The 27,690-nt window shown below is 41.8% G+C and overlaps 1 protein-coding gene across 5 annotated transcripts in view; it reads left to right on the top strand.

The window, feature by feature from the left end:
• The first annotated feature begins 1,588 nt into the window (after nt 1-1,588).
• LOC100251457 (uncharacterized) overlaps nt 1,589-27,690 on the top strand; it is a 38,560-nt gene continuing 12,458 nt past the window's right edge. Inside the window, exons 1-5 of one of the 5 annotated variants that reach the window (XM_059740398.1) lie at nt 2,112-2,317; nt 2,420-2,449; nt 5,554-5,771; nt 6,016-6,104; nt 6,197-6,335. In XM_059740398.1, the coding sequence (XP_059596381.1) occupies nt 5,634-5,771; nt 6,016-6,104; nt 6,197-6,335 (366 nt within the window). In that variant the 5' untranslated portion in view covers nt 2,112-2,317; nt 2,420-2,449; nt 5,554-5,633. Of the gene's footprint in view, nt 1,924-1,943; nt 1,996-2,111; nt 2,318-2,344; nt 2,450-5,553; nt 5,772-6,015; nt 6,105-6,196; nt 6,336-27,690 lie in introns of those variants that run through there. The other 4 variants (XM_010657629.3, XM_019222694.2, XM_019222693.2 and 1 more) reach the window with 4 other exon arrangements.

Raw genomic sequence — 27,690 nt, 5'->3', positions numbered from 1 at the left:
TTGATTCTACAATAGGAGTCCCTCTTTCATCGTTGGTTAACTCGCCCTCTTTTGAAGCCTTGTTCCAAGATACCATATGAGTTGATGTCACGACCTTTTTATTGAAGAAACCTAGAGGGAAGTATTCTCCCAAGGTGATAGGGGTGATGAGTTTTTGTATTAAGAAGTCATCTACATGTACAATCACTTGTTTTCTTTTGAGCTTCTTTTTTTTCCTTTCTTTTTCAAATGTCGATAGGTATTTTGCTCATATCATTCCCTCTTGGGAAAGTTAGGTTGTGAATGAGACACTTGCTTTTTGCAAGGTTTTCTTTGAGTCACCAATGCTCAACTTTCACTATTTGGCATTGATTCATTATTAGAGCAAAGGTGAAGAAGGGTGGCTTAGTATGACACTTGTGTTTGCTTTTGCTTAGTTGATTCACTTTGAATAGTTTTGGCGTGTGCCCTCAATGTTTTAGGCGAAGCATGTAACAGGACATGATTGAATGACCCAAAAGTGATAGTAAAGTGATTCCATTCTACTATACCATGAAGATCCAAATGAATCTTTCATTGTTTTGCAAGGTTCATTATGAGCTCTTTTAGAATGAAATATTTCTCCATCGGGTGACTAACAATTGGTGGTAGTGGTGGTACTTTGGATCATTGACATTACCCATTTCTTTTAGGCGCTTACACTTGGGTAATTTAATAACCTTTTTTTGAAGTGGGTCTTCTAACATGCAAGGCACGTCAGAGTTAGAAAAAGAATACTTCTTCTCCTCTAATTCCTTCAAGGTAAACCAATGCCTCTCTTTTTTCTAGGGCAGTCTAATCTCTCTTACTTCTTTCTTTTTATCTCTTATTAAGATTTTGATAGAAGTCGCATTCACCATCATTGACTCTTAGATGGGTTTCTTCAAGGTCTTATTACTCCTCTTCCCATTGTGTCTCTCCCCTTGCTAGTCAACGATAAGGTCCTTCTTCGCACCATGGTTGGCTATGTTGAGCTTCATTTCATGTGCTTGAGTAGCTAACTCTTTAAAGGTATAGGGTCGTATCTCTTAGAAGATGTATAGAAAACTTCAATGCATTCGTTGTATACATATCTCCATAACCGACACCTTGGATAATCCATCCTTGTAAACAAGGCTTAAGTAGCATAGACGATTGATGTAGTCAAGGATTAACTCATCTTTCCATTGTTTAGTATTAGGAAGCTCTATCATGCTTACAATTCGCTAAGTACTATAGAAGTAAGTAGTTAAGGAACACATGCTTTATTTGGTCGTAACTGTTGATGCACTTCGGTGTAAGGTCTATGTATTAATTAAATACATTTTTAGTTATTTTTATTTGTATTGGTTGTTTTAAAAAATAATTATATAAATATGGAGAATGATTAAACTAAAATATTATACATAAAAATTTATTTTTAAAATATATTTAAAAATATAAAAAATATATTAAAAATATTTTAGGTGTAAAAAAAAAACTTTTCTTGTACGGAACACAAAAGAAATAACTAAAAATTTGTTTTCAAAATTATTTTCCAAAACACTAGTCAAAAACAGTATAATTTTCTACAACTTTCCTCTTCCACAAGGATAACATGCATCGCAATATCCAAATGCCACTAACCAAGGAAACCAAATCCGTTACCCAAACACATGCCCACACGTATTCCTCAACACAAACCACATTCCCACATTTCGTCCCCGTCTTAAATTCTTTCCTTTCACCAAACACCCACTTTGCCCATTCATTCATTGCTTCGGTTGTAGATTCCGATTACCGCACATTGATTGAAGCTTACGGTTTATGGGTTGTTGCATTTGTCATTGATTGAAGTGGGTCCTTTAGTTTTTCCATATACCCCGTTGCATTTTTGCTACGTTGGGTCATTTGGGTTCTCCCAATATCTGGATGGGTGTTGTTCTGGTAAGCTCTTTAATTCCATTTTATTTCGTTGCGGGCCTCTCTAGGTTTCTGGGTTTTACTTAATTTCATGTGGTTTGTATCTTTTTCATGGATTCCGATTTTGGGCTTTTTACATTCTTATGGTTTTGTTGGGCAATGAAGGAAGTTTGAATCTAAAAGTTAATGGAATGTTAGCATTTTATATGGATTAAAGTGGGGCCTCCAATGTTCTCAAATAACCTTTGCGCCTGTCGCATGTGTCATTGGGGTTGTTCAATGCCTACTGAGCACTTTAATCTCATTTTTTGTTTGGTCCTCTTCCTCTGATTTCCGGGTTTTGCTGAATTTAATCTAGCTTTGCATTTTTTATATGGATTCTGATTGTAAGCTCTGTACTTCTAACGAAGTTGTTGGGGTAATTGATTTGTTGCATTTTAAATTGATTGAAATGAGACTTTTATCATTTTCTAATACCCATTTGCATTTATCTCATGTTGAGTCATTTGAGTTCTTCCAGTATCTGGATGTGCATTCTTCTGGCAAGATGGTATTTTATCTCTAGCTCTGTGGATCTGCTTAAATTTAACTTGGTTTGTGTCTTTTTAATGAATACTGATGTTATGCACTGTACTTCTTATGGTTTTGTTTGGGATGAACAGAACTTTGATCTAAAAGTTAAATTTTGCATTTTGTATTGATGAAAATGGGACCTCCACCACTCTCTAACAGTCAATAAATTGATATGAATTGCTTTGTTTTTCTATTGATCATTCATATGTGAATATATACACAGCTAGAATACGATCACATTCAATATTTCATCATTGAAGAGACAAATTCTAGGGATAAAGCTATACAAGGAATGGGCTCTACGGGAAGAGAGCAACAACTCCTTCCATGTATGCACCGGCAAGAGTGGAGTTCCATCATGAACTCCAATATTGGTTTCAACTTGTTGGAGCTTTTGCTGAGATAAAGCTTTTTAGTCTAAGCATCTATTAGTTCGTTTGCAGTAGACTTGGAGACCTGGTGTTGGTCCTTTGCAAATTGGTCTTGCACAAAGTGAAAGTCAATGGCTATTTGTTTCATCCTTGAGGAGAGTATGGGATTGTGGCATACAAGTGGTTCTAATGTTATCACTATAGATGGTGTGTTTGGAAGTTGAATGACAAGTTCATGAAGGAGATGTTGCAACTAATTAACTTTATTGACTGGGTGTAAACAACTTCATGACATTAAGCTTTAGTGGATGATTGAGCTATTATTTTCTACTTTTTCGAGCACCATGAGATTGGATTGACACTAAGATAGACAATAAATATGGTTGTTGATGTTCAATCATCTTTATCTCGCGCCCAAATTGCATCAGCAAATGTATGTAGATAGAGGCTGTATGATGTTGGATGTAGAGGCCATTATGCAGAGTCTTTGAGCTACTGTAGCACTCTTTGGCTACTGCATTGAGTATGGGAGGACTTATGGATGAATTAAGACAAGTTATTTCTATTTATTTGCTTACAAAAAAAAAAAAAAAGAAAAAAAAAAACGAAGAAAGAAGCATTAGGACAAATTATTCATATTTGCCTATTTGGGTGAGTGGGAGACAAATATTACTAATCTCCACTAGCTCAATGATAAAAAGTTTCATTTGTAGAGGTGGTGACATAAAGGGTGAATGGCTAGGATGTGGACATAGGAACTCTCTTTTTTAGTAAGTCACAAATATACTTGTATTGAGAAAGAAATAGCCCCTTGTTTGCTAAAGATGACTTTCTCTTCTAAAAAATAATTGAGAGTTCTAACATTATTGAGATAAAACCATGGGGCAAGAGGCACAATAGAAGCAAAGGCCTTGTGTAGAATTTCCTATAATTATCAAATTATCCACAGAGACCAAAAAAAAATAAAGATTCATCTTATCATGGGAGTATATAAATAAAAAGGTATTAGATTTTGAATCAAGGAATCTATTTGGTAAGAACTTAGTTTAATGTGCCATGTCCTAGGAGCTCGTTGAAAGTTGTAAGATATCTCTTTTTAGGTTTGCACACATAAGAGGGATGGTGTGGATCCCGGAAACCTAGTGGTTGGTCCATCTAGACATCATGAGTGAGTTTGCACTAGAGAAAGACATTGTTAATGTCAAGTTGGAAAATTAGTGACCCATGTGTAATTGCTAGAGAGAGTGCTAGGCATATGGTTGCAAGTTTAACAAGAGGACTAAAAGCGGAATGAGAATCTATACCAAGGCATTGATGAAAACCTTTGGCCACAAGTTGTCAAGTCCTACTTTGTGATGAGAAATACTACCATCTGGGTTATGCTTGATTCTAAACACCCATTTGGGAAGATTGAGGGGGAACAAGATCCCAGGTGGGAGTTATATAAGAGAGTATTAAACTCATCACCTAGGGCGTTGTGCCATTGCGGATGTTTGAGTGCTTTTGGGAGACATGTGGGTGCAATGGTTTTGGGTGGGGAATGATGTGTTGAGATGTAGTCATTTAGGTTTTGACAATATTATTTTGTGCCTTGGTCAGCTTGGGATCTGTGCATGTGGAACATGATGGAGATGAGGAGCTGGAGAACATACCTAGGTGTTGGATTGAAATTAAGAGGCATTACTTGGTGATTGCGCTTGTGGAGAAACATCATAGGATGACTTGGTTGTTGTAGGAATTGTATAGATCTTAGGTTTGAGACTTGGATGTGGAATGTGAATGGGAGATGGTTTAGAAGATGAAGTTGGACCAATTGTGTCTATTGGGTTGGATGTTGCGGAAGGCTGAAAAAGAATGGTGAAGTGATGTGATTCCATAAGAGAAGCTGATTGATGTAAAGCAATGGCGTTGACCTGTGGAGTATGCAATTCCTGTGTCTTAAATGCAATTCCTTTTTTTTTTTCTTTTGTGTTAACTTTTGCCTTATACTATGCTTTGTTCTAGGAAGACACTGGAAAAAGGGAATAGACTTTGTTATCTTTCAGCTATTTGGATTGGAAATGCCATTTTAAGATCCTTAATTTTCCTTTTTTTCCCTCCGTCATCTTGGTAGTTAAATGGAGGCAGCAAGCATTTTCTTTTACATCTAATTAAGATACCTTCCTTCCCTTTTGTCTTCAAACTTAATGGTAACATCATGTTTATTTAATAGGCTATATTTATTTTAAATGCTTATATAGTAGTCAAACTTAAACAATATCATATCCATAAAGTTTTAAGGCATTCCACTGTCTTTCTAAAAAATGGTTATATCTATTGTTTATTGTTTCTTTAGACACACCATTATATATTTACTATTTATCTGAATTCTTCCTTATTTATTTTGAATTTATTTCTAATTGACAAATGAGTGAGCTTGAGGCTTTCATTTCATTAGTAATAGAATCCTAAGGCCTCAGAACACACCCACAACATTCAAAAGTCTAATATTTCAGCTATTCTTAACTTATTCTAATATTTAAAGAGTTTGTAAATCACATTCATTTTTATGCACTTTTTCTAAAGACCTAATGGGGATTGTAAATTCTTAGACTGAAAAACATTTTCAGATGCTGAGTTGATGATACTTGTTCTAGAAAAATTATCATATTCTGTGTTTTCATGGTATCTTTTTCCTTCATTGCTGACTTCATTTTTCTCATTTGGTAAGAACGGAGATAGAAGGACATAGAAGAAGAAGGTCTTTCTGATGGTCAGTGATTGAAGCTATCATTCAAGGAATATATTAGGATGGCATCATCTGAAAGAACAATTATGGCCATCAAAGCTTACCAGAATCAGGCTGAGCAGCTGGTTAAGGACTACTTATTAGCAGATCCTTTTATTCCATACACTTCCATTCTTAGTGGTTTATTTGCTTGCAAAATGGTATGCTTTGAACTTTCCTTTTTATTGGTTCCATTTTAAATTTGGGATGTTTTACCTGATTAGGGTCTTGTTTGTTCATTTTACTGTCTATGAATTATGAAATTGTATATTTTTATCATTTGTTTAGCAAAATTAGTTCTTATAGATTGGACAGTGGACTTCACTATGTCTTGTCTGGGTTGCTTGTTGCTTCTTGGTCTTCCTCACCTCCCTTCTTTTGACCCATTTTCATTCACACTCTCAGGTCTATGATCTTACTCAGTTAATCAGCACCTTTTACTTCAAGAGTTATGCTGGACTTACAAAAATCCAAAGAATTGAGTGGAACAATCGGTGAGGATTTGTATCTGGTTGTTCTGATTTATATGTCTATTTTATAATAATTTATTTCCCTATTTTTTCACATCTAATTATTAATTTTGCAGAAGTATGTCTACTGTTCATGCCTTCTTTATAGCTGCTCTATCATTGTACTTTGTGTTCTGGTCAGATCTCTTTTCTGACCACCGACTTGCTGGCCTTGTTACCTTTCGTAGCTCACCACTTTCTACTTTTGGATTGGGAGTAAGGGTTTTCTTTCTTTTCTTTTTCTTTTTTGTTTTTGTTTTTCAAGGAAGTCCTAAATATATTAGAAAATATTGTCTTGGTCAGAACTCAGAAGTTTCTATACCTACATATTAAAACACTCGTAGTTGTCAAATTTTGTCACATTGAGCACTGATTTCTGTAATTTTTGTATGTATTGTTTATCACAAGATACGTTAGAGCTTCTAAAATAAATTGAAAGAAACAAAGAAATATTTACAATAAAGCATTTCCATTTACATGACCAATTTCACTGTAAAGTATCTGCTCCTTAATATTAAGCACTTGAAACAGGGTGTACATAAGATATATTGTCAAAGGGTGACCCCATTGCATTGCATTGATTAGTGAAGTGCAAAAAACTTAAAGATGAAGAAAACTATTTCCTTTTTTAATAAAATAATGTTTGATTTTCATTTTAGAGCACATTTTGCAAATAGTATAATTATAAAGAAAGAGTTTAAAATTGATTTTTCCCTTAAAGATTTCTAAAATCAATTAAAATGTACATATATTTGGTACACATGATTTATTTTGTATGATTTCTGAATATAAATCTGAATCTTAATTATTCATTGATTGATGAAAATTACATAAATAAGGGAGACTATCTTGTTCATCAAAAGAAAAAAAAAAAAAGGAGACTATCTTGTTTACAGTAGTGTGCTGATCCTAGGAATACAATATGGTCATGATTTACATCTTTTCCCTTTCTATTATACGAGAGAAAAATAAAAAACGATGGAGCGAGAGAGTGAGGGCGATGAGGGAGATGCTCGAGAGGAAAATCGGAGAAGAAGAAAAGAGGGTAGCTTTGGGGTGGAGTAAAAGATGTTCGAGATCGGTGTAGAGGAGAAGAAGGGCAAAACTCAAGTCGTTATTGTGGAGAGCAAGGGAGGGGTCTCATCTTGGGTCCGTCTGGGGCCGATGAGTGTAGAAGTCTTCCTGGACAGTCTGAACCAGTGCATCAAGGAAGAGGAAATTGGAAAATGGGAAAGGGGATGGAAAGAAAATGGGAGAACTTATTCCTTGGTGTGGGATGTGAACAGAGCAGGGTACTATCTTCGATTAGGGGTGATCGACCAGGAGAAGAGGAGGTTTAGTATCTTTATCCCGAAACATTGGCAAAAAGGAGAACAAGCAGGAAGAAAGGGCCATGGTGAAACCGAGAATGGATAGGTCATACGCGGAAATGGTGAAGGGGTCGAGGGGCAGGGAGGGTAAAGTGGTCAGAGTGGAAGTTAGAGGGGAGGAAATCAGTGAAAACCTGCGCAAATTGGAGCACTGTCTTGTCGGCAGCTGGAACCCTAGCTCAGCAACAGGAGTGGATTTGGAGAGATTAGGATGGTGAATGGCGAGGTCTTGGGGGTTGCAGGGTAAGTTAGGGTTGGCAAGGTTGGAAAAGGGCGGGATTCTTTTGGAGTTTGAAGTTGTGGGTGAAGCCAAATGTGTTCTCTCCTTTGGAAATAGGCTGGTGGGAGGTGTTCAGTTGGGGCTGGAACGATGGAGCCCTAGGTGTGGTTGTGAGGAAGAAGGCGGGAATAGGAAGGAAGTTTGGGTAAAAATCCTAGGGCTTCCAATATCATTGTGGGTCTCGTCCATTTTGCGAAGAGTGGGGGACGAGTGTGGCGGATTTGTAGCCATGGATACTCAAACGGAGAAGATGGAGGATCTTCAGTGGGCTCGCATCCTAATTAAGACAAAGAACGAAGTTCTGCCGAGCACGCTAGACATTGTGGTGGAGGAGGTATGTTACTCTCTCTCTCTGTGGTGGGAGATGAGGCCGGAGATGAGGAAGGTATCAACGGGCAGTCGTTCGAATGGAAGATCCAGAAGGGAGGTTAGGGGTGACGCCGCGGCACGCGCCACCCCGCGCGTGGAAGAGTTGGAAAATGTGAGGCTCGAGGCGCTGCTATTGCCTGTAGATGGGATTGATGGCGGGTGGAGATGGGACTGGAGAGTGGGCCCAAGTCGGGTCTGGGGCCTGGGCTTCTCTTGAGGATCGGGAGGTTGGGCTTTCCTCGTCAAGCCGGTCTACGGGTCTTTTGGGCTTGAAGCTTAAGTCCCTCGGGATTAGCCCATCAGTAGGCCGACAATTAAGAGGGGTGGCGAACGTTGGGGCCGGGCCTGGAGATGGTCCGTCACCTGCTAAGGCCCAATTGGGGGCTGACGCTATAGCGAGCCATTTAAAAGGCTTAAAATTAAAAGGAGTTGTGAATGATGAGGTCGGGCCTGGGGATGGGCTGTCCTATTCTAAGGCCATCTGGTGGGCTGACGATGTAGCGAGCCTAGTGACTTCTGGGGTTAAAGGCCTCTTAGGGGAATGCCTTGGCCCATCCCAGCCTAAGATCATTAAAGGTAGCTTGGAGAGGCCTTGTTCCTGGGCTCGATCTGCTTACGACAATGGAAGAAATTGTGAGGCTGAATTTCTCAAACTAAGGGAGAAGGAAGACAATTGGAAGCAGCAAATGGCATCGTCCCATTCAGTGACTGATCGTGCTTTAATTGAAGAGGAATTGAGGTATGGGTCTGCTTTGATTCAGTGGGGGGTTAGGGCCTCGGGGTTTTCTTCTCCTGTCTCTCTTCCTTTTGGTCGGACCCCGGAGGGGGAGTATTACGATCATTCTAGGGTATTATGTGAGGAAATCCAGGAAGATACCCCGCTGAGTATGTTAAAAACTATCGAGAATGGTGGAGGAAGTGGGGATTTAGTTGAAGTCAATCTTGTTAATAATAAGGCTAAGGAGTGGGAGAGGGGTTTAATTTTGACAGAGTCTCAAGAAGTTAGGGGTGAGAGGGAGAACAGATGGGAGGAAAGTAATTTGGCCAAATTCAGCCAATTTTTGGGTTTTTCGACAGAAGGGCTGGAAAAGGAAATTTTGAATTTTTTGGCCAAAATCAGAAAAAGAAGGGAGAGGATATATAGTAGAGGAGCTCTAGAGAAGACAAAATTTGAAAGGGAACTAAAAAGGCTTGAATATTCAATTAACTATGAGGGAGGAAGTAAGTAGAGAAGTCCTTCACAGGGCAAAGGGTGCCAGCTCGCAGAAGTTAAATGAAGCTTAAAATTTTATGCTGGAATGTGAGGGGAGCTAATGACAGCTCTAAAAGGAAATTAATTAAAGCTTTTGTAAGAAATTAGAAAGTAGATTTACTTTGTATTCAGGAGACGAAAATTCAGTTGATGTCTGAGGGGGTGGTGAGAAGCATAGGCGCGGGAAGATATTTAGATTGGAGGGCCTTGGATGCTTTCGGATCGGCAGGAGGTATTCTGATCTGTTGGGATAAAAGGCTGCTGGAAATATTGGAGTGGGAGGAGGGTCAATTCTCTATTTCCTGTCGTTTTAGGAAGGTGGAAGATGGAGCTGTTTGGGTGTTCACGGGAGTGAATGGCCCGTTCACCAAAAATGAAAGGGAATGTCTGTGGGAAGAGATTGGGGCGATTAGAGGAATATGGGAAGAACCCTGGTGTGTAGGGGGCGATTTCAACGTTATCCTCTCTCAAAGAGAAAGGAATAGGCAAGGGAGAATAACTGCAACGATGAGGAGATTTGCTCAGGTTATAGATGAGTTAGGCCTGGTTGATCTACCATTGCAAGGGGGAGGGTATACTTGGAGTGGGGGGCCTAATAATCAGTCTTGGGCTAGGTTGGACAGATTTTTGGTTACTCCCTGTTGGTTAGATCAATTCAGTAGTGTTATTCAAAAAAGGCTGTCTAAGCCTGTTTCTGACCACTTTCCTGTGTTGCTAGAGGGTGGTGCTATAAGAAGAGGTCTCTCCCCTTTCAGATTCGAAAATATGTGGCTTAAAGTTGAAGGGTTTAAAGATCTAATTCATAGCTGGTGGCAGGGAATAGAGGTTAGAGGTAGTGCTAGCTATGGATTGGCTACAAAAATGAAAGAGATCAAACAAAAGCTTAAAGTGTGGAATAGGGAAGTGTTTGGGAGATTGGAAGACAATAAAGCTGCTGCTCTCCAATTAGTGGACCATTGGGACCTGGTGGAAAGTGAGAGAAAATTATCAGAGGAGGAAACAATTTCAAAAAAGGAAGCTAAGGAAAGTTATGCTAAGTGGGCCTCTTTGGAAGAAACTCATTGGAGGCAGCATTCAAGGGAGTTATGGTTAAGGGAAGGGGACAGAAATACATGCTATTTCCATCGAATGGCGGCTACCCATCGTAGAATCAATCATATGGACAGAATTAAGATAAACGGGGTGTGGCTGACCGAGGAGAAGGATGTGAGAGAAGGGGTAGTTAATGCTTTTCAGTGCTTACTCACAGAAAATTCAGATTGGAAGGCGGATATAGAAAGGCTGTAGTTAGAGCAAATTAGTCAGCAAGAGGCGGATAATTTGGGGCTCCCTTTCTCTGAGGATGAAATTCATAGTGCCCTGTTGGAGATGAATGGGGACAAAGCCCCAGAACTGAACGGATTTACTATGGCATTTTGGCAAAGCTGCTGGGCTTTAGTTAAAGAGGAGGTCTTGGATTTGTTTAAGGAGTTCTATGAGCAAAGTGCCTTCATCAAGAGTCTCAACAATACGTTTCTGGTATTGTTACCCAAGAGGGGAGGGGGGGGGGGGGGACGCTGAGGATCTTGGGGATTTTAGGCCAATCAGTCTTTTGGGGGGGTTGTACAAACTATTGGCCAAGGTGTTGGCTAATAGACTCAAGAAAGTGATAGAGAAAGTGGTCTCCATAGATCAAAATGCATTTGTGATGGGCAGGTAGATCCTTGATGCTTCCTTAATTGCAAATGAGGTGATTGATGCTTGGCAAAAAAGGGAAGAGAAAGGTCTCATCTGTAAGCTGGACATAGAGAAAGCCTACAACAATTTAAATTGGCAGTTTTTGATGAAAGTCATGAAAAAAATGGGGTTTGGATCAAAGTGGTTGGGATGGATGTGGAGTTGCATATCCACAACCAAGTTTTCGGTGTTGGTGAATGGAGTGTCAGCTGGTTTCTTCCTAAGTTCTAAGGGGTTGCGGCAAGGAGATCCTCTTTCTCCTTACCTCTTTGTCATGGGAATGGAAGTTTTGAGCACTCTCATTAGGAGGGCTGTTGAAGGGGGATTTCTGTCAGGGTGTAGGATCCGAGGAGGTGGAAGACAGCCGGTGCATATATCCCATCTGTTATTTGTTGATGATACAATAGTTTTCTGTGAGGTTAGGAAAGAGCATCTAACTCATCTGAGTTGGATCTTGTTTTGGTTTGAAGCCGCGTCAGGGTTAAGGATCAATTTGGATAAAAGTGAAATAATCCCAGTTGGCGAGGTGGAAGAGATGGAGGAGATGGCAGCAGAATTGGGCTGCAAGGTGGGCTCTATGCCTTCTATGTATTTGGGGCTGCCCTTGGGGGCTCCTAATAAGGCTGCTTCCATGTGGGATGGGGTGGAAGAGAAGGTGAGGAGAAGACTTGCGCTTTGGAAACGACAATATATCTCCAAAGGCGGGAGACTCATTCTCATAAAGAGCACGATGGCTAGTATGCCCTTGTATCAAATGTCACTTTTCCGTATGCCCAAGTTAGTTGCGCGGAGGTTAGAAAAATTGCAAAGGGACTTCCTTTGGGGAGGAGGAAATTTGGAAAGGAAAGTGCACTTAGTTAATTGGGAGGTTGTTTGTACGGAGAAGGAAAAGGGGGGGCTTGGCTTAAGGAAGTTAGTCCCGTTGAACAAAGCCTTATTGAGTAAATGGATATGGAGGTTTGCTTATGAAAAGGAAAATCTATGGAAGCAAGTGCTTTTGGCGAAATATGGGTAAGAGGGTTTTGGTTGGAAGACCAAAAAGGTTAATGGGACGTTTGGAGTAGGGGTTTGGAAGGAGATTTTGAAGGAAAAAGACTGGTGCTGGGAAAATATGGCTTTTACTATTGAAAATGGTACCAAAATCAGATTTTGGACTTGTTGAATATGATGTATTTATAGTATATAATCTTTCCTTGTTAATATAGGTCACATGTATGGTAGTTAGGACTCCTAGCCTTGTATATATATATTGCTCAATTGTAAGTAAACAGATGAATGAGAATTAAGATTTTTCTTCTTTTTCTCTCTCTCAACATGGTATCAGAGCCAAGGGAGAAAACCTAATTCTTTCCTGTTTCCCGTGTCATCAACTCCGGGAAACCTTTCGGTGACCGTGTTTCATTCCAGTTACCTTCTCCATCTCCCAATACTTTCCGGTTAATCGGATCGTCGTCAGAAAACACTCACCGCCGGCAAACTTTTCCGACAAACTTTTCCGGCGAACTTTCCGGCGACGTCTTTTTCCGACACCGACCATACCAGAAGGAGCGCCTGGAGGAGATCTCCAACTTTTGTGAAGACACCGGAACCAAAAGACCATCCATGCACCGGCCACGCGCAATTTTCCGGCCGGCGACTGCATCTCACTTTCAGACCAAAGACTTGGGGAAACTCAAGTATTTCTTGGGAATTGAGATAGCTCAATCCAGTTCTGGTGTGGTCCTTTCCCAAAGGAAGTATGCTTTAGACATCCTGGAAGAAACCGGTATGTTAGACTGTAAACCGGTAGACACACCTATGGATCCAAATGTCAAACTTGTACCAGGACAGGGGGAGCCTTTAGGAGACCCCGAGAGATATCGACGGCTCGTAGGTAAATTGAACTATCTCACCATTACTCATTCAGACATTTCTTTTCCTGTGAGTGTTGTTAGTCAATTCCTATAGTCACCATGTGATAGCCATTGGGATGCCGTAATCCGCATTCTTCGATATATCAAAAGTACACCAGGCCAAGGTGTGTTGTACAAGAACAGAGGTCATACTCAGGTTGTTGGTTACACAGATGCAGATTGGGCTGACTCACCCACAGATAGACGTTCCACTTCAGGGTACTGTGTTTTTATTGGAGGTAATCTAATATCTTGGAAGAGTAAGAAACAAGATGTAGTGACTAGATCTAGCGCTGAAGCCGAGTATCGAGCTATGGCTTTGGCAACATGTGAACTCATATGGTTGAGACATCTTCTTCGAGAGTTGAGATTTGGAAAGGATGAACAGATGAAACTCATCTGTGATAACCAGACCACATTACATATTGCATCCAATCCAGTCTTTCATGAAAGGACCAAGCATATTGAAGTTGATTGTCATTTCATTAGAGAGAAGATCGCATCAGGATGTGTTGCTACAAGTTTTGTTAATTCAAATGATCAACTAGCAGACATCTTCACTAAATCTCTCAGAGGTCCTAGGATTAAATATATTTGTAACAAGCTTGGTGCATATGACGTATATGCTCCAGCTTGAGGGGGAGTGTTGAATATGATGTATTTATAGTATATAATCTTTCCTTGTTAATATAGGTCACATGTATGGTACTTAGGACTCTTAGCCTTGTATATATATATTGCTCAATTGTAAGTAGATAACATATGAATGAGAATTAAGGTTTTTCTTCTTTCTCTCTCTCTCAACACTCCTCCAGCCTCGCCTGACGCCGACCAGCATCCCTACCTCCCTGGTTCTCCCATCCGAGCCCTGCATGTACTCTTTTGGGGATTTTTGTCTCTGTCAGCCCTCCAATCAGTCTTTCCGGCGAAGGTCTGGCTACTTTTTCTCCACCCCAATCCCTGCACGTGCCTTGGGAAGTGTTCTTCTACCTTTCTGGTGTTACCACGCCGCGATCTGAGGTCGTCTCCCTTTTTCGGTGGTGCCACGCCGCAATCTGAAGCCGTATTAGGGCTCTCTTCGATCCAAACATACTTCATTCTCCAGATAAGTGGATATGACTACTAAAACTTCCATTTTTTCCTCTGTCATATCTGGATCTCCTATGATTACTTCGGAGAAATTGGTTGGCAGTGAAAATTATCTTTCCTGGTCTGCCTCTGTTGAACTTTGGTTTATGGGTCAAGGATATGAGGATCACTTGGTTACCCAAGAGGCAGATATCCCTGAGGTTGACCGCGTACAGTGGAGGAAGATAGATGCACAGTTATGTAGTGTATTATGGCAATCGGTTGATCCCAAGATTCTTCTTCATCTTCAGGCCTACAAAACTTGTTTTAAATTTTGGACTCAGGCCAAAGGATTATACACGAATGATATCCAGCGTCTTTATAAGGTGGCTTCTGCTATCGTCCATATCAGCCAACAGGACTTGGATCTATCTACTTATATTGGTCAGATTGCCTCTCTTAAGGAGGAGTTCTTGACTGTGATGCCTCTTACTCCTGATGTTGGGGCTCAACAAACACACCTTGACAAGTTCTTCATGGTTCTTACTCTTATTGGCCTCCGTCCGGATCTTGAGCCTGTCCGCGATCAGATTCTTGGTAGTTCATCAGTTCCGTCCTTGGATGATGTGTTTGCTCGCCTCCTCCGTATCTCCTCCACTCAGACTTTGCCATTTGATAGCACTTCAGATTCTTCTGTGTTAGTTTCTCAAACTAGCTCTCGAGGAGGCCGCAGTGGTACCCGAGGTAGAGGTCAACGTCCTCATTGCACCTATTGCAATAAACTTGGCCACACTCGCGATTGTTGCTATCAGTTACATGGACGGCCTCCTCGCACTGCCCATGTGGCCTAGTCCTCTGATTCTCCGCTGCCTCAGCCTTCGAGCTCTTTCGCATCTCAGGCTTCTGTTGCCTCTGTTGCCCAGCCTGGTAATGCCTCTGCCTGCCTTACCCACACATCTTCTCTTGGACCCTGGATTCTAGATTCTGGAGCTTCTGATCACCTATCTGGTAATAAGGATCTTTTCTCCTCTATTACTACTACCTCTGCTTTACCTAATGTTACCTTAGCTAATGGTTCTCAAACTGTGGCTAAAGGTATTGGTTTGACCCTTCCTCTTCCTTCTCTACCTCTCAGTTCTGTCCTTTATACTCCTGAATGTCCTTTTAATCTTATTTCCATCAGCAAAATCACTCGTACTCTTAATTGCTCTATTACCTTTTCTGATAAATTTGTGACCTTGCAGGACCGGAGAACGGGGAAGACGATTGGCATAGGACGTGAGTCTCAAGGCCTCTATCACCTCACCTCGGATTCATCTCCTGCAGTTTGCATTTTCACTGATGCTCCTCTCCTCATTCACAATCGTCTGGGCCACCCTAGTCTCTCCAAGTTCCAGAAGATGGTCCCTCGTTTTTCCACTTTGTCGTCGCTTCCGTGTGAGTCATGTCAGCTTGGGAAACATACTCGTGTCTCGTTCCCAAAGCGTTTGAATAATCGGGCAAAGTCTCATTTTGAGCTTGTCCACACTGATGTTTGGGGTCCTTGTCGGACTGCGTCTACTTTAGGATTTCAATATTTTGTCACTTTCATTGATGACTATTCTCGATGTACTTGGTTATTTTTAATGAAAAATCGAGCTGAGTTATTCTCTATTTTCCTAAAATTTTATGCTGAAATCCAAACCCAATTCAATATTTCTATTCGTGTGTTACGCAGTGACAATGCCAGGGAATATTTTTCAGCCCCATTTACTTCGTTTATGTCTCATCATGGGATTCTTCATCAGTCTTCTTGTGCTCATACTCCTCAACAAAATGGGGTAGCTGAACGCAAGAATCGACATCTTATTGAGACAGCTCGTACTATCCTCCTCCATAGTAATGTTCCTTTTCGTTTTTGGGGGGACGCTTCTTACCGCTTGTTATTTGATTAATCGTATGCCCTCCTCTGTCTTACACGATCAGATTCCTCACTCTCTTCTCTTCCCTGACCAACCACTTTATTTCCTTCCTCCTCGTGTCTTTGGTTGTACTTGTTTTGTTCATATTCTCACTCCTGGACAGGACAAGCTTTCCGCCAAAGCCATGAAGTGCCTCTTCGTGGGATATTCTAGACTTCAAAAGGGTTATCGTTGTTATTCCCTTGAGACTCATCGATACTTTATCTCCGCTGATGTCACCTTCTTTGAGGACTCACCGTTCTTTTCCACCACTTCTGAGTCTCTTCCTGTTTCTGAAGTCTTACCCATTCCCATTGTCTCCTCACCTGATGCTATGCCTCCTCGACCATTTCAGGTTTATCATCCTCGTCCTCGTGTCGTTGCTCCTCTCCCTTTTGCTGAGGCACCTGCTGACTCACTTCCTATCCCTTCGGCTTCACCTGCCCCGGCTCTGCCTTCTCCTAATGACTTACCCATTGCTGTTCGGAAAGGTACTCGCTCTACTCGTAATCCTCATCCTATTTACAATTTTTTGAGTTATCATCGATTATCTTCACCCTATTCTGCTTTTGTTTCTGCTATATCCTCTGTTTCTCTTCCAAAGAGCACCCATGAAGTTCTTTCCCATCCAGGCTGGCGACAGGCAATGGTGGATGAAATGGCTGCTCTGCACTCTAATGGCACTTGGGATCTTGTTGTTTTACCTTCTGGTAAATCTACCGTTGGTTGTCATTGGGTCTACGTAGTTAAGGTTGGTCCTGATGGTCAGGTTGATCGCCTTAAGGCCCGCTTAGTTGCTAAAGGCTATACTCAGGTTTATGGTTCTGATTATGGTGACACATTCTCCCCTGTTGCCAAGATTGCTTTTGTCCGTCTGCTTCTCTCCATGGCTGCTATGTGTTTTTGGCCTCTTTATCAGGTGGATATTAAAAATGTCTTCCTTCATGGTGATCTTGCCGAGGAAGTTTATATGGAGCAACCTCCTGGTTTTGTTGCTCAGGGGGAGTTTGGTTTAGTGTGCAGGTTACGCCGTTCTCTATATGGCTTAAAACAATCTCCTTGAGCATGGTTTGGCCGTTTTAGTTCTGTTGTTCAAGAGTTTGGCATGCTTCGCAGTACATCAGACCATTCAGTTTTCTATCATCCTAACTCCTTGGGGCAGTGTATTTATCTGGTTGTTTATGTGGACGACATCGTCATTACAGGCAGTGATCAGGATGGTATTTAGAAACTAAAGCAACATCTTTTTACCCACTTTCAGACCAAAGACTTGGGGAAACTCAAGTATTTCTTGGGAATTGAGATAGCTCAATCCAGTTCTGGTGTGGTCCTTTCCCAAAGGAAGTATGCTTTAGACATCCTGGAAGAAACCGGTATGTTAGATTGTAAACCGGTAGACACACCTATGGATCCGAATGTCAAACTTGTACCAGGACAGGGGGAGCCTTTAGGAGACCCCGGGAGATATCGACGACTCGTAGGTAAATTGAACTATCTCACCATTACTCGTCCAGACATTTCTTTTCCTGTGAGTGTTGTTAGTCAATTCTTACAGTCACCATGTGATAGCCATTGGGATGCCGTAATCCGCATTCTTCGATATATCAAAAGTACACCAGGCCAAGGTGTGTTGTACAAGAACAGAGGTCATACTCAGGTTGTTGGTTACACAGATGCAGATTGGGCTGGCTCACCCACAGATAGACGTTCCACTTCAGGGTACTGTGTTTTTATTGGAGGTAATCTAATATCTTGGAAGAGTAAGAAACAAGATGTAGTGGCCAGATCTAGCGCTGAAGCCGAGTATCTAGCTATGGCTTTGGCAACATGTGAACTCATATGGTTGAGACATCTTCTTCGAGAGTTGAGATTTGGAAAGGATGAACAGATGAAACTCATCTGTGATAACCAGACCGCATTACATATTGCATCCAATCCAGTCTTTCATGAAAGGACCAAGCATATTGAAGTTGACTGTCATTTCATTAGAGAGAAGATCGCATCAGGATGTGTTGCTACAAGTTTTGTTAATTCAAATGATCAACTAGCAGACATCTTCACTAAATCTCTCAGAGGTCCTAGGATTAAATATATTTGTAACAAGCTTGGTGCATATGACGTATATGCTCCAGCTTGAGGGGAGTGTTGAATATGATGTATTTATAGTATATAATCTTTCCTTGTTAATATAGGTCACATGTATGGTAGTTAGGACTCTTAGCCTTGTATATATATATTGCTCAATTGTAAGTAAACAGATGAATGAGAATTAAGGTTTTTCTTCTTTTTCTCTCTCTCAACAGGATTGATCTTTGGTGCGATTGTACAGTGCTGTCCCAAAGGTTTCCTCACCTTTATGGCATGGCTGCTCATACAAACGGCACGGTAGAAGAAATGTGGGATCAGAATGTCGGCCAAGGAGGTTGGGATTTAAGGTTTGTGAGGAATTTCAATGATTGGGAGTTGGATATGGTAGGTAATTTGATTCATGTCTTGAGGGGCTATAAACCTACCTCAGAAGAAGATGCAGTCTATTGGAAAGGGGGAAGAATGGACAGTTTAAAGTCAAGGAAGCTTACAACTTGGTGGTTAATACCGTGGCTAACAACTTTTCGAAAAGTAACATTTGGGTGGATAAAGTTCCAACTAAAATTTTGTTTTTTGCTTGGGAGGCCACTTGGGGGAAGGTGCTTACGTTAGATAGGCTCCAGAAAAGAGGTTGGCAACTCCCGAATTGTTGTTTTTTATGTGGCTGCGAAGAGGAATCCGTAAATCACATTCTCATACATTGTATAGTGGCAAAAGTTCTGTGGGATATGATCTTTGCTTTGTTTGGTGTTCAGTGGGTCTTTCCAGAAACTGTAAAGGAGGTCTTATTGAGCTGGAGGGACCCTTTTGTAGGGGAAAAAAGGAAAAAGATATGGAAGTCTATCTCGTTGTACATCTTTTGGACTCTTTGGAAGGAAAGAAATAGACTAGCTTTTAGGGGGGGAGTGATAGCAATTCAGAAATTAAAAAATTCTTTTGTCTGTAATTTATGGTGTTGGGCGAGATTGTATAGTGGAGAGAGTTCGTTGTCTCTTATAGGCTTCTTGGAGTGGATAACCTCCAGATAAGGGCTGGTGGGGTTTTTTTTGCTTTCCTTTTGGTTGTGAGGCTTTAGCTAGTTTGTATACTCACTGTATACTTTGTGGCTTTTTGGCATCTTTTCAATATATTCAGCGCTTATCTATAAAAAAAAATAAAAATGGTCATGATTTACAAAGGGAAACTACCCAAAATCAGGAACTTAAAACGAGGATAGGTAAAATGCAAATATGAGTATATATATAATCAGAATTATAATAAACGCCTCAAGACCATCTTTAGCCTTTTAAAACATTGAAGTAAAGAATGGGAAACCTCATGGAGGAGAGAGAAAGACCTAGAGAGAGAGTGTGTGAGAGAGATGGAGAAGAGAGCTGGTTCCAAGGTGCGTACAGGGACTCAGCGGGTTATCTCCAGTCAGGGGGTCGGAAAAGGAGTTTTGGGGTAGAGTCAAAGACCTTTGAGGTCGAGACAGAGAAGAAGAAGGGCAGGACGCAAATCTTCATAGTGGAAAGAAAGGGAGGTGTCTCTTCTTGGATTAAGTTGGGGCCGGCAAGTTTAGGGCCGCTCATGGAAGGCCTGGTCTTTTGTACCAAGGACACGAGGACTGGCCATTGGGAGAAACTCTAGCAAGAGAATGGGAGATACTTCTCTTTAGTGCGCGGCGAAAACAAAGGGGGATGCTTCCTACGCCTGGGTGTTATAGATCGGGAAAAGAAAAGGTTTAGTATCTTTGTACCCAGAGGCAGAGGAGCAAAAGGGGGTTGGGCCCTCATGGTGGAGGCGCTGCGAGAGATAGAGTCTATTTTAGATAGGCAAGTGAGACAGAAGGACAAGGACAAGTTTTGGAAGCCCATGTTGGGAAAATCCTTTGCGGAGGTGGTTAAGCAGAATCGCAGCATCGGAGAAGAGGTGGCTAGGGTGAAAGTGGATAACAGGGCTTTAAGTGTGAACTTGGAGAAGCTGGCCCATTGCCTTGTCGGTTGTTGGGACCCAATGCTAGGAGGGGGGGAAGATTTGAGAAGCTGGGGGACCCAAATGGCAAAATTGTGGGGGCTAAAGGGCAATTTAGGCCTGGCCAAACTGGAAGACGGAAAGGCATTACTGGAATTTGAGATGATAACAGAAGCTGAGAAAGCCCTAGATGATGGGGAAATATCGGTCGGTGGTCTCGTCATGCGACTGGAGAAATGGAGCCAAAGGACGGGATGCTTGATGGAGGAAGAGAGAGAAAGAGAGGCCTGGGTAAGGATAGTTGGCCTTCCCATTTCTTTATGGGACCGGGACATCCTGAGCAAGATAGGAGAGGGGTGCGGGGGTTTTTTGGACATAGATGTTAAAACGGAGAGGATGGAAGAGTTGCAGTGGGCTAGAATTCGGGTAAGGGTAAAAGATGTAATATGGTGGATATTTGGGTCGAGAATATGTGTTATTCCCTAACCTTGTGGGAGATCAGACCGACGTTGCGAGCGCTGCCGATCGACGAGAAGGGAAAACCCTTCGTAACAGAAGGAGAGGTAGAGGGTGAGTTTCAGCCACGCGAGGGCAAGCGCGTGAGGGAGGCCGAAGGGGGCCCAAGGCTTGAGGAGCAGACGCAGTCTGCGGATGGGACGCGAAGGCTGACTTCTGGGTTGGGGCGACCCATGGATTGCTATCATGGGCTTGGTGGGTCGCATTTAAGGCCCCAGGGAGCGGGGATAATGCAGAGCGGGACTTTAGAGATAGGCTTCTCGGTGAAGCCTCGTGGGCCTGTGGGTATTAACCCATCCTCCTCCTCTGTGGGCTCTTTTGGGCCAAAGGACATGGTGGACCTCAGATGGACCAAGGCCTGGAAGCCCTCGGTGGATGCTGGACGGGTAGCCGAAGGTCAAAGCCCCTTGAGGGAGCCCAACGACCAATTTGTTGAGGCCCAGAGTTGTGGCCCCAAGCCACTCGGGAAGCCCACTCTCTGAAATTTCTCTGTTTTGGGAGAAGGATGGACTGCGAAGGCTGAGCGAGGCAGAGTTCCTCCACATAAAGCGAACGAAGACTGATCTCGCCCTTGTAGAGGAAGCGTCGAGGTACGATAATGTTCCATTTCAGTCCGGTTGCTTGATCTCTGAGCCTCTTTCTTTCCCTTCTCCTTTTTTCGGTCGGACTCCAGTGGGGGAGTATTGCGACCTTTCTGGGCTTGAAAAGGAGCGTGACGAGGGTGAAAATCCGCTTCAAATGCTCATTGGCACGGAATCCCCCTTGAGTGAGACTGTCGAATGCTGAGATTTGGTGGAGGTCAACAAAAGCAGAACTGAAGCTAATGGAAAGGAATTGGGCTTTGATCAAATAGTGCCACGAGTAAATAAGGCAGGGGGGGGGGGGGGGGGGGGAGCTTAGATGGGAGAAAAGCGACTTGGCCAAGTTTAGTAATTTCTTGGGGTTTTCGACAGAAGGTCTGGAGAAGGACATTATGGAATTCCTGGTTAAAATTCGTAAAAGAAGGGAAAGAGTTCATAGCAAAACCCTTCTGGAGAAATCCAAGTTTGAGAGAGAATTGAAAAGTTTAGAGTGTTCCATTAATTATGAAGGGGGGAAGAAGCAAAATGGTGGTGAGCAAGTAAGGGGGTGCCAAATTACGGAATTTAAATGAAGCTAAGACTCCTAAGTTGGAATGTCCGTGGAGCCAATGACAACTCCAAAAGAAGGGTTATTAAGGCAGTGATCAGAAGTCAGAGGGTGGATCTTTTTTGCCTTCAGGAGACCAAAATTCAGACATTGTCGGAGGGTTTGGTGAGAAGTTTGGGTTCTGGTAGGTGGTCTAATTGGGTGGCTTTGGATGCCTTGGGCTCTGCGGGAGGGATTCTAGTGTGTTGGGATAAAAGGTCTCTGGAGGTGATGGAGACGGAGGTGGGGAAGTTTTCAGTCTCCTGTAGGATTAGGAATGTGGAAGATGGGATGACCTGGATATTTACTGGTGTGTATGGGCCTTTCTCCAAAGAAGACAAAGATTACTTGTGGGAAGAGCTAGGGGCGATTAGAGGCTTGTGGGAAGATCCGTGGTGTTTAGGGGGAGACTTCAATGTCATCTTGTCCCAACGAGAAAGGAGTAGACAGGGAAGGTTGTCTGGTGCTATGAGGAGGTTTGCCCAAACTGTTGATGAATTAGAACTTATTGATCTTCCTATGCAAGGGGGTATTGCCACTTGGAGTGGGGGCAGGAATAACCAATCCTAGGCTAGACTAGATAGGTTTCTTGTGACTCAGCAGTGGCTAGATATGTTTAGTGGGGTAGCCCAATGCAGAATGCATAGACCCACTTCTGATCACTTTCCTATTTTGCTGATGGGTGGGGGGATAAGGAGGGGCCCCACCCCGTTTAGATTCGAGAATATGTGGCTGAAAGTGGACGACTTTAATGGTCTTCTCCGGGGGTGGTGGCAAGGGATTGAGGTGAGAGGAAGGGCCAGCTTTAGATTGGCCTATAAGCTGAAGGTTTTGAAGCATAAAATTAAAGTTTGGAATAGGGAGGTGTTTGGGAGGCTGGAAGTTAACAAAAATGCTGCCCTTCAGCATCTGGAGTACTGGGATGGAGTGGAGAGTGAGAGGAGCCTGTCTATAACTGAAACTGAGCAGAAAAAAGAAGCAAAGGATGCCTTTAATAAATGGGTGCTAATGGAAGAAGTTCATTGGAGGCAGAAGTCAAGGGAGCTGTGGCTCAAGGAAGGGGATAGGAACACCAGTTATTTTCATCGTATGGCTAATGCCCACCGCAGGAATAACTCCCTGGATAGGATTATGATTAATGGGGAGTTGCTGACCGAGGATCAAGAGGTGAGGGATGGGATTGTGAATGCATTCCAGAACTTACTCTCAGAAGAGCCGGGGTGGAGAGCGGATATTGAGGGGCTGCAGTTCAATCAACTTAATTCCCGGGAAGCTGAAGACTTGGAGATGCCTTTCTCTGAGGAGGAAATTCATTTCGCCTTGATGGAGATGAGGGGAGACAAAGCTCTAGGCCCGGATGGATTCACAGTGGCCTTTTGGCAAGATTGCTGGGATTTTGTGAAGGAGGAGGTGGTGGATCTATTTAAGGAATTCTTTGAGCATGGGTCCTTTACCAAGTCTCTTAATACCACCTTTTTGGTCCTTATTCCTAAGAAAGGAGGGGCTGAAGACCTGGGGGACTTCAGGCCCATCAGCTTGCTTGGGGGCTTGTATAAACTCTTGGCCAAAGTCCTAGCAAATAGGCTAAAGAAGGTGCTAGATAGGGTGGTCTCAGTAGACCAAAATGCCTTTGTGAGAGGGAGACAGATTTTGGATGCTTCTCTAGTAGCTAATGAGGTGATTGATTATTGGTATAAAAGAAAAGAGAAAGGGATGATATGCAAGTTGGACATGGAAAAAGCCTATGATAGCATCAACTGGAAGTTTCTTATGAAGGTGCTTCGGAAGATGGGCTTTGGGTCTCGTTGGATGGATTGGATGTGGTGGTGTATTTCTACTGCCAAATTCTCCATATTAATCAACGGGGTTCTAGCTGGTTTCTTTTCGAATTCAAAGGGGTTGCGGCAAGGAGACCCCCTCTCTCCTTACCTTTTTGTCTTGGGTATGGAAGTGCTTAGCACCCTTATTAGACGGGCTGGTGAGGGGGGCTTTCTTTCAGGTTGTAGGCTGCGGGGGAGAAGGGGGGAAGAGCTGACTGTTTCTCATCTCCTCTTTGCTGACGACACACTCATTTTCTGCAAAGTTAGAAGAGAGCAACTTACCAATCTAAGCTGGATATTGGCATGGTTTGAGGCGGCCTCCGGCCTCAGAATTAATCTGGCTAAGAGTGTTCTAATTCCTGTGGGGGAAGTGGATGAGCTGGAGGAGTTGGCGGCGGAGCTAGGATGCAGATTGGGGGCTTTACCCACTGTTTATTTGGGGCTGCCCCTTGGAGCCCAACATAAAACCTCTTCTTCCTGGGATGGGGTGGAAGAGAGAATGAGAAGAAGACTTGCCCAGTGGAAAAGGCAATATATTTCGAAGGGGGGAAGAATTACTCTTATCAAGAGCACTTTGGCTAGCATACCCATCTACCTTCTTTCCCTTATACGCATTCCTAAGGCCGTGACTAAAAGGATTGAAAAAATTCAAAGAGATTTCTTGTTGGGGGGGGGGGGGGGGGGGCGCGAAGCTTGGAGGGGAAAGTTCACTTAATTAATTGGAAGGTGGTCTGTAGCCCTAAGGAGGAGGGTGGATTAAGCATCCGAAAGGTAGACTTGTTGAACAAAGCCTTGCTAGGCAAATGGGTTTAGAGATATGCCTATGAGAAGGATAATCTCTGGAAAACGGCGATAAGGGTGAAATATGGTCAAGAGGGGTGTGGGTGGAGGACTAAGGAAGCTTGTGGGCCTTATGGGGTGGGACTGTGGAAAGAGATTATGAAGGAGGCTGATTGGTGTTGGGAGAGCATTGATTTTAAGGTGGGGAAGGGGAATAGAGTTTTGTTTTGGACGGATAAGTGGTGTGGCAATGAGGCGCTTTCTCAAACTTTTCTTTAGTTGTTTACCTTGGCGGGTCATAAGAATGCCAAAGTTAGTGAAGTGTGGGACTCTAACCTAGGTCAAGGAGGTTGGAATCTCAGTTTGGCTAGAGATTTCAATGATTAGGAGCTGGATCAGATAGGAGATATGCTGAATCTTCTGAAGGACTTCAGGATTTCTCCTGAAGAGGACTCAGTGAGATGGAAACGGGAAGGCAATGGTGTTTTTGGGGCTAAGGGTGCCTACAAAATGTTGAGTGGCTCCTCAACCGGTGTTTTTCCAAATAGACGCATTTGGATGGATAAGGTTCCAACAAAAGTGTCTTTTTTTGCTTGGGAAGCTTCGTGGGGGAAAATCTTCACCTTGGATAAGCTTCAAACAAGGGGGTGGCAGCTCCTTAATCGGTGCTTTTTGTGCGGCTGCGAAGAGGAAAATGCGAATCATATTCTTTTACATTGTACAGTGGTTAAAACTATTTGGGAGATTACCCTTGCCATTTTCGGAGTTCAATGGGTGTTCCCAGAGTCAGTTATAGAGGTGTTACTTAGCTGGAGGAGTTCTTTTGTGGGGAAAAAAGAAAAAAGATATGGAATTCCATCCCGTTGTGCATATTTTGGACGGTTTGGAAGGAAAGGAATAGGTTAGCTTTCAGGGGAGGGTCGTTAGATATTCAGAAATTCAAAATTTTTTTTGTATGTAACTTGTGGAGTTGGCTAGGGTGTACATTGGTGAGGAAACCTACTCTCTTTTAGGCTTTTTGGAGTGGCTTGCGACCACTTGAGGGTGGGTGAGGCTTATCCCCTTTCTTTTCTCTCAGCCTTTTTTTGGGCTTTTCAGTATACCCCCTGTATACGTGTGGCTTTTTAGCCTTTTCTAATATATTTGGTTGTTTATCTATAAAAAAAAAAAAAATAATAATCAGAATTATAATATGCTCCCCCTCAATTAAGTGTACTATCAGATAGAGTTGGATTCTAAATCAGGCACTTTCCAACACTTCCCCTTAAACTAACTCAAATATGTTCTGCATTCCCGGCTCACCAAGAATAGAATGAAACACATCATTAGGAAGACCTTTATGTAACAATGAAGATTAGTTGTTGAGAGAAAAACATGTGGAATGCATATTTCTGGACTTTCCAATTTCTCTTTAATGAATCATCTGTCATACTCAAGATGTTTAGTTCAATCATGCTGAACTGGGTTATGAGCTATGCTAATTGTTAAAAATTGTTATCACAGTACAATGTTATTTCCTTCATTAATCAACCCTATATCAAAGAAAATGAATTTAGCAGTTAGAGTTCACAAATACCTTGTCTCATGACTTTGAATTTGGCCTGAGCACTAGACCTTGCTACCACATTCCATTGTTTGCTTTGCCAAGTCACTAAATTTTGTGATAGGAATGTGCAATATCTATTGCTAAATCTTTTATCGAACACAAAACTAGGTCAATTAGGATCAGTACAATCTTCTAACAGAATTTTGACCTTTCCTAAAGATAAGTCCTTTCCTTGTAATGGATTTTGAATATCTTAGAGTTAGTTAACCAACTTCCAAATGACATTTTTGAGGGGCATGCATGAATTGACTCACCATAGTGATTGCATAGGCATTATTAGGTCTAACATGGGACAAGTATATTAACTTTCTAGTAATCTTTGATATTTTCTTTTGTGTACCATGTCATCTTTACTCTCTTCTCCAAAATTGCGATTAGTATCTATTGGAGCATCAATATGTTTGCTTCCTAGAATCCTAGTTTCCTTAAGTAGATCAAGACTGTACTTTTATTGAGATATGACAATTCTTTTCTTGGAATAAACAACCTCGATATAAAAGAAATATTTAAGTGTTCCCAAATCTTTAGTTTCAAGTGTATTGATGATATATTTTTTCAATGTTCCAATTTCTTTCAAATCAGCCTTGTGACAATAATGTCATCCACTACAACTTGATTGGTTAGCGGCATGTAACTAGAGTGTCTACTTTTCTCTTTTTGTATTTTCTTATATTTGATTACTTGTAGTCTTGTTTTTCGTTGTTGGGAGGATTCCTCATCCTTCTAATTGTACCTTCTTTTTATCAATATATTCCTTTGTCGTTTCCTATCAAAAAAAAAAAAAAAAAAAAAACAATAATATCATCCACATAAACAATTAAGACAACTATCTTCCTAAGAGAAGTTCCCTTTATAAAGAGAGTGTGGTCTCCATGACTTTGATGGTAACCAAAAGTCAACCTAAATTTGATAAACTCACCAAACTAGGCTCTTAGAGCCTTGACAAAGATTTCTTGAGCCTACAAACTGTGTGGAATCCTGATGGGGGTATGCATTTACACCTCCGCCAATCCTCAACGTAAAAATGCATTTTTAACATCAAATTTTTGCATGGAGTACAACAAGACAACAAAAATCTAATGGTATTCATTTTTTCCAAGAGTGAAAGTCTCCTAGCAATCCATGCCATCAGTTTGGTTAAAACCCTTGGATATCAATCTAGCCTTATACCTATCCAATGACCCATCCATCTTGTATTTGACTGTGAAAATACATTTGCACCCCACTATTTCTTTTGTCTAGGAAGGCCCATTATGTCCCAATTCTTGTTCTTTTTCAGTGCATTAATCTTGAAAAATTTCCAATGTTTATCCCTAAATACTTCTTGGACTGCCATAGATATCTTTATGTATATTGAGTAAGAGGTGAAGGCTTAAAAGGATAGAGATAGTTTTTGTAAGAATTTTCTATTACCCTTTCTAGAGCAATTGACGTATCAAGATTTTTAGAAAGATCAAAAGTAGGAATAAGGGGCTAGGAAATATTATTTGGTTCACGTTAAGATACTTGATTATGTGCAGGGTTCTTGATAGGCTGTCATCTCCTTGTGTATGCCTTAAAAAGGTGAATGATTTGCTTTGCATTGACTGAGCACATGCAATGTTAAGCTTAAATGGCTTAAGAGGTGTAGGAAGCTTAGTCTCAAGTTTAAATACAGGGTTGTTATGAGGCTTAGGAAGCCATTGTGGAGGTGATAGTGATTGTTGACATGATGGCTCAATGAGTTGAGGTAGAATCTAGACTCCATTCCTTTC

Source organism: Vitis vinifera, chromosome 10 (assembly GCF_030704535.1).
Source record: "Vitis vinifera cultivar Pinot Noir 40024 chromosome 10, ASM3070453v1".
Lineage (NCBI taxonomy): Eukaryota > Viridiplantae > Streptophyta > Magnoliopsida > Vitales > Vitaceae > Vitis > Vitis vinifera.
This window is presented reverse-complemented; position numbering and strand designations above follow the sequence as displayed.